This window comes from Anarhichas minor, unplaced genomic scaffold, assembly GCF_050575085.1.
Source record: "Anarhichas minor isolate MPS153535 unplaced genomic scaffold, ASM5057508v1 ptg000017l, whole genome shotgun sequence".
Classification (NCBI taxonomy): Eukaryota; Metazoa; Chordata; class Actinopteri; order Perciformes; family Anarhichadidae; genus Anarhichas; species Anarhichas minor.
The window spans coordinates 19261069-19268251 of NW_027466463.1; the positions used below are offsets into that span (position 1 = coordinate 19261069).

At 43.0% G+C, this 7183-nt stretch overlaps 1 protein-coding gene across 3 annotated transcripts; it reads right to left on the reverse strand.

Annotated features, from left to right (window-relative positions):
* Positions 1-259: 259 nt before the first annotated feature.
* On the reverse strand, positions 260-6904 carry LOC142952104 (ORM1-like protein 3). 3 transcript variants are annotated; one of them, XR_012954645.1, is made up of 5 exons: positions 6594-6902; positions 5558-5808; positions 4226-4377; positions 2533-2891; positions 260-2141 (listed from the first exon to the last, which is right to left on the reverse strand). XR_012954645.1 is itself a non-coding variant. In XM_076094123.1 (4 exons), exons 2-4 carry the CDS (start codon positions 5729-5731, stop codon positions 2756-2758), a joined length of 462 nt encoding a protein of 153 aa, XP_075950238.1. In that variant the 5' UTR covers positions 5732-5808; positions 6627-6904; the 3' UTR covers positions 260-2755. The 3 variants fall into 3 exon arrangements, 2 of the variants coding, with proteins under 2 accessions (XP_075950238.1, XP_075950237.1); XM_076094123.1 differs by having other exon boundaries at positions 260-2891; positions 6627-6904; XM_076094122.1 differs by having other exon boundaries at positions 260-2891.
* Positions 6905-7183: the final 279 nt, after the last annotated feature.

A 7183-nucleotide genomic window follows, 5' to 3' on the forward strand; every position in this document is an offset into this window, starting at 1 on the left:
CCTGGAAATTCAGATAAAAAGTAATCCATCTTATCTTTAAATCTTTATTTAGATTTCATGCTCAAACTTCCAGATTTATTGAAGATAAAAGCCAGAAAAATGTCCGGAGGATCCTACAGGTGAACCCATGAAATGCTCTCATCATTTAAATATTAAAACACCAAATATAAAAAGGGTTTATGCGTCTCAATGAATCCAACGTTCCTCGTCAACCTCAGACACGACAACACAAAAGCAGCAATAAAGGATTTTGAGCCGATACTTTAAAAATACTGTAATTCGGGTCAAACACTTACAGAAGATCACACGTTGACATTTCCTTCAAAAAGCACACGAGTCGACAAAACAGGAGCCACTGTTTCACATTTCATCAACATTCAATTCAACAAAGGTCCAGTAAAAAAAAACAGAAACCATGATGAAATATGATGAAATATGACAGCCCGCTGTGAAGTGAAGCCTTTTATGGGGACAACAGCTCAGAAACTTCATGTTGACGAAGTGAAAGCAGCAGAACACCAACTAGCATTTACAAATCCAGAGTTCTTTGGTACATGTTTTTCTGTCTTTTGGTCAAATTATGCAAATTAAATACATCAAACTGCTAAAAAAACAACTCTTTTCGGTTCAGCGATAGTTAATATGCATGAATCACAATTTAACTTAATGTCCTTTTGTCTTCCTTAAAAGATGAAAGTGATATTGTCACTTCTACTGTTTCTACCACCGTCGGTAACATTAATGCTACTGCTGAGTAAGAAGTGTGGCCAACACTAACATCCGTACGCATGTGTAAAGTAATCATTTTCAATTAAGGAAAGAAGATATTCAATCTTTACATGTCTCTTTAAAAGCCATCTTCCAGTTTGACAACACTGAACAGTGTTTGATAACATTTAGTGAAAGAGCAGAAACATTATTTTTTCCCTCTTATAATGTTTTTACAACATTGTTCTGATGTTCTGATGTGCTGATGTATTCATCTGCTTTTCATTTCGTAGAAGAAAGATTTGATTAACTATACAGTTTTTGCTAATCATGAAGGATTAAATTGTGGTTTCCCTACAATTTAAAGGGGACATATCATGAAAAACTCACTTTTTCAGTGAAAAAAAAAAGACATTTGTCATTTTTTTGTGGCCATCCTCACTAGAATATACCGCATCCTCGGCCGAGTATCCCCACTAATGACTTCAGAACTACCTCTGCAAAGATGCAACATAGTTTTTTCTCGCACAGCCAATCAGAGCAGCCTGGGCTTTTTCGGACGGGGGCTCTTAAAGAGACAGGCGCTAAAACGGCGCGTTTCAGACAGAGGATGAAAACGGGGATATTCAGACACACGGTGTGAGGAAAATAAAGTGTTTTCTGAACATTAAAGCACGTAAACATGTTCTAGTAGAAACCCAAAATACAAGTATGAACCTGAAAATGAGCATGATATGTCCCCTTTAATATCATTATATTAACATACCGAGTCAAGATGAGAACTGTCATGATAAAATGGTTCATGGACACTTCAGCCCTCCACTGCTAGAACAAGATCATCCACATGCATTACACTCGCAATATGTAAAACAAATATAGTCCCCGTTTCTTTTTAACATGAACAATGACATATTACCTTTTAGACATCGTTACTCTAATACAAAGCAGCTTTGTAACATACCTCAGAATCCCTTTAGCACATGCTACAGTACAACTGCAGTTTCCTTGGATCCTAAAACATTTTGACAGGCTGAAGAGCGAGAATTCAAACATCTGGATCAGAGTTCATTTTGAGTTTTTTTTTTTTTAATTCTGCCCCTTTCATATATGTAAATGAGGGTGAACGAAACATTAGAAACAACTTTTTGAGTGGTTGAGGATTCACTGCAAGGCTGCGATGTTGGATTAGATCACACAGGCGTACCTAATAAACTGGTGACTCAGTGTGTCATTTCTGTGTGTCATTTGCCTCCAGATGCAGACATATCAGGGTTCTTGAGTACTTTCAATGGCAAGCATGAGCCCCCCCCCCACGTATCTGCGATTAAGGTTTCAGAAACACTCGCCTCCCAACGTAGTATTTCAGGACGTTTGTTGAATCAGTAGAGTTCTTTCTGCACACGGGCCAGACGGCTCTGCAGACAGCAGGCTCACTGTGACACAAACCAGGACAAGAGGAGACTAAATATGAACACGGTCAGATAAAAATAAAAGAGTCGCTATACTTCGGCCCCCCGAGCGGAACAGCGAGAGGCCTAAATATAGAGCCTTGTGGTTTCCCGTGTCTCGCCTGTGCAGCAGTTCACGGGTCGCTCACCATGTCATTAAAATATTGTTTCTCTCCTCAAGAAAGAGGAAGCGCCGCGTTGGAGTGCAGCTGAATAAATACAGCAGCGTATCCTTACACACTAAATAACTTTTGATTACAGCCTCGGTGTAAAATGGCACGTGATATACATTGTCCCTCTGACACCCGTCACATCAGGAAACAGTCATTTCTACAGAAATGGACGTAATCATAATACTCCCTTTTATTTTCCTTACAAAGTGTCTCTGAGGAAGGAGAGCACGCCTTCCCTTTGTGCGCTCTGCAGTGTGTATTGCGGCTCGGTACCATGGCAGTGTCCCCGGTGGGCTTCGTTTAGAGCGCCGATCAGCAGAGTCCAGAGCCAGAGAGCCACAGATTCCTCGTGGATCTGTGGCCTGATACTCTGCGTGCACTCAGCAAGTCCACGGGGGACCGAGGGGAAGGTCCTCTTCCGCCTCGTCAGTACTTATTAATCCCAAAGATCCTCACGCCGTGCAGCTGGGGCAGCTTGGGGATGAGCACAGTGAGCAAGGAAACCGTATTCACCACGAAATGGGCCCGGTCGTATTTGGTGTAGAAGCTGGTTAGTATGTACCTGAACCAGAGAATAATGATGATTACAAGGGAGGAAATGAGTAACACATTATCTGCATTCATGTCTGAAAGGTCTTTCGTAAAGAAAACACATTAACAGAAAGAGAAAAGCATGTTTCTTTGAATTGCAAATGTTGAATTTCTAGCCACCAGCAGGCGGTTCCTGTTCACCTGTATCAACCTTTTAAAAAATGCCCTTTGTTCCTCTTTCAGTAAGCAATGCCCTTTCACTTGTTTGCCTCTGGAAATCACAGCAAGATGTCTCCTCACTCATAACTCACACGGTGCCAGAGGTTTAATCTGCGAGGCTGTCTCAACACGCCGAACAACAGGATTGCGACATCATTGGAACAAAATACGCACAAAAGCAAAAGCTCTACTTTTATGCAGAACAACCCAAATACAGGACACGTTGAGTGACCGAGCAACAACCAATCAGAAACAAGCCTGTGAGGTGAGTCTGAGGCCTGGCTGTGTGCTGGCTGGAGGACACACAGATGTTCCTGAGTCAATAAGAAACTACGCCGATCTGATATAAACAGCTTTTTGTTTTTTTGTAGATGAAACAGCACGCACCACTGAAGGGCTTTTGTGAGCTTAGAAATAAAAGGGATTGCACGTCCTGTTCTCTGGCGAACAAGCGAGGACACGTAGTGAAGGCCCCCCCAGAGACACATGGAGCCCAGAGACTTGACCACCGGGCTCCTGCTGCTGGCTCTGGGTTGTAAAACAAAATGACTGTGAGGGCCTTATGTGAAAGCTGCTATCGCTACGATGTTCATGCTGACCTGGCGAGTCGAGTGCTTCCTGTAAACTGAACTGTGCTGTTGTAAAGCGGACAGAAAGCAGAAACGGGGTTCTGCTTGAAAAGGTGCAACGTGGAAGATGTGGCCAGTGTTTCTGTTTTAAATATTCAAAGAAATGAACAAACGTTATCAACAGAATGTGAAGAGCTTACAGCGTTACGGCCCTGCTGTTAGTTAGCAGTTGGTGTTTTGTGTTTTCTAACTACAGACTGTGAAATTAGATCGTATGGAAGGAACGCTGAACAAACAACACTCCAAAATAGAGATACGAGAGGAGGGAACTTCGGAATTAAAAATCACATTTTTCATAGATTTACCTCAAAGCAAAGTCAGCAAAAGTACAACTTTGTACCACTTTGTTTGCGCTAAAAGGTAAAAACAAAGCAGAAGAGGTGCTGGTGGGTGGGAAGCCAGTGGGGGATCGTGTTATTCTAGTTGGTCGGTCTACACCTGACAAGTGTTGGGGTCTGTTCCCTCCACCCGTTACCCTACTGAAGGCTGAGCGCTGGGTTCTCAGGGGGCCACTTACAGGACAATCGGTGTGATGGTGAGGAACTTGCGTGAAGCAGTGAACTGCACGCCGTAGTCCATCTGCTCCCAGTACGTCATGAGGCGAGCCTTGCCCTGATCCGGGGTCTCAAAGGGCGTCCCCTTGACCGTGTGAAGCAGGAGGTACATGCACTACAGACAGAAAGAAGAGCGCTGTTGTAGCATGAATGTCATACTGCTGACAGATTTAGTCTCATATATTCTTGATTTAGAGACCCTGAAACAGCAGGAAGCCCACAAGCAACAAGTGGATGTATTCTAAGGATTCACAGAGTAAAGAAACCTTTAAAGCTGCACGATGAAATACACAAACTGGAAAAGTCAAACTATTAAATACACTCTGGCAGTCAGAGACAACTATTTATGTTTAAGCTGCCTAACCCGAACTCTACCTTAATTAAAGAGTAACAAGGACAACAATTTTGAGTATTGAGCGAGAACGCTAAAGCTAGCAGCCGCTAAACAGACTTGTTTTTGCCTCCGACAGCCTCAGATTGTTCTCATAAGTGTCTGACATCATTATGGAAAGAACCCTTCAGAGAAATAAAACCTGTCTTCACATATCGCTTGATCCGGTCTGTTTCTTATTGTGTCATGTGACTTGTTGGCCAGAAGACAAAGGTGGACACGTGAGTGAGAGTTGGAGAGAGGAGCGTCGGTGTCTTCAGAGTTTGTTGCGTTGGAGAACAGAACGCGTAGCCGAGCGTTATCTAAAATACTTTAACGTCACGGCGGAATATTTAGAGGATTTCTGCAACGTGGATGTGACGAGAGATTTCAGAACGGAGTGAACAAACGGACCGGATCAACGAAAGGTTTAATTTCTCTGTAGGGTCCTTTCCATACTGTTATCAGACACTTATAATAACAATCTGAGCCTGTCAGCGGTGAAAACAAACACTTTTATAGGACGAACATTGACGGTGAATCATTGCCCTGAGCGACTACCCATTTCCAAAACTGTGATCCCCACAAAACATGTGAAAATAGGTTGAAAAACACCAAAGTTACCCTTTAATATGGTGCTCTTCAAGGTTGATCAAAGTTTTTGATGAAAGACTGAGTAATACCTCAGCCCTTAAAACTAAATGCTGGTTGAAACATACCGACACACACACTCACTAAAGAACATGACTAAGAGCAGCGACGCAGTGAGTTCGACTTCCTGTTCTTCCTAAAACCTCAGTGCAGAGACTTGTTCCCGTCTGACTCATTTCTCCCAGAGCCTTCCAGCAGTACCACTGACCCCCCCCCCCCCCCTCCCGCTACCGTTCAACACATGTTAGTTGAAAGGAGCCTCCGTCCCACTGACCAGATTGTGGATGAGGTTGGTGAGGGTCCAGACCACGGGGACACTGGCGAAGGGAACGCTGAGCAGGATGACGTGCAGCAGGCCGATGCCCAGGATGTAGGACAGCCACATCCCCCTGCTGTTCATCACCCGGGTGTTGGGGTTCACCTCGCTGTGCGCCGTGCCCACGTTCATGACGGCGGCGCTGACGCTCTACCCGACCGGTACGACGTGCCGAATGAGCTTGAACCCAGCTGGATGTGACTGGATGTCTGCAGTAAGATAAAACAGAAAGATTAGAGGATTATTAAGACGTAGCTGAAGTGTGCCTGAACAGTGCATACTGTCGCTTTAATTATATGAATTACTTCCTCCTAACTCAAGTTGTACAGTTAGAATAATCTGTTTATTGCATAACAATAGCTTCATACATTAAAGTATTTATAATATTACAGTGAAAATGACCAAAGCTGCATTCCTTGTGATTGTCACAATAAATAGGTTTTATTTTGATACATAAATTTAAAGAAATTCGACCAAACAGTGACTCAAAATGACACTTTGTAACATTAAATGCCAGTTAACGACACCTAACTTCTATTGAATCATCATGATGCATCAACACAACTTATTTGTCATCATTACTTGTAATAACATTGGTCTACATGTCACATATGTGCTTTTAATTCAAACACAAAAGCACCGAAATACAGCAACTAATACAGCCAATCAGAAAGCAGTATTTTCTGTGGCCATGGTGGAAATGGAGCAAACGCGTAACTAACTCTAAAATAAGATCTGAGTCGCTATTATTATTATTTTTAATAAAAACTGCACAGAAGTCAGGACCTGCAACTGATTGCCACGAGGAGTAAACAATGTGGTCATTCCAGCATGCTGTCCTGTAAGTTGCCTCAAATGTAACTGGCTGCACAATTATCCGTAACGTGGAGATACAATATATATCTATATATATACACAAATATATAAATATAAATATATATATATATACGTATGTGTGTCAGTTACAAGTGAGGAAATAAATCTTTATACTCACAGCAGAGGGAGAAAAAATGGCTTCAACTCCGACCTGTATTGGCTCTAGTCCGTTATCCCAGTTTGTGTCTCATCGATGTAACTGGTACGAACACCGGGAGACTGGCGAGGCTCCGGTGTTTCCATCAGTCATCCGGTAACCGTCTATCGGCTCCTGTGCGTGCTGCTGAGCGCTGCTGGGTGTGTGTGTGCGTGTGTGTCCTCGTGTCGACACATCCACTTTTCCTCCCTTCGTCTTCCAGACAACAGCTGGTGACAACACAGCCCAGCTCACGATGTCACGTCACCGCTACTCGGTGTCACGGCCCCCAGTATTTCACATTCTGCCGTGATTGGCTGCTGCGTGTCACGTGGACGACGCTGGCCTATCGGCGTTTATTGCGTTTTTAAAAGACGTGGACCGCGCCCCCCAGTTCGACGTCACGGCGGAGGCGGGATCAGTGGAAACCGGCATGATTGACACTTTAACGGTAAAATAAAATAAAAAAATGTAAATAAGGAAAATAATAATTAATTTGTGACATTAAGTATGCCTTTAAAAGACAATGGAAAATCTTTATTAAAAAATCTAAAATATTATTTTGGCAATCA

What these genes read in the sequence shown, in the direction of transcription:
- LOC142952104 (XM_076094123.1), bottom strand. Translation starts at nt 5,731, where the DNA reads ATGAACGTGGGCACGGCGCACAGCGAGGTGAACCCCAACACCCGGGTG. An exon ending in CCAACCTCATCCACAATCTG is followed by an intron (nt 4,378 to 5,557) that starts GTCAGTGGGACG and finishes TTCTGTCTGTAG; the next exon opens with TGCATGTACCTCCTGCTTCA. An exon ending in ACCATCACACCGATTGTCCT is followed by an intron (nt 2,892 to 4,225) that starts GTAAGTGGCCCC and finishes TCTCTGGTTCAG; the next exon opens with GTACATACTAACCAGCTTCT.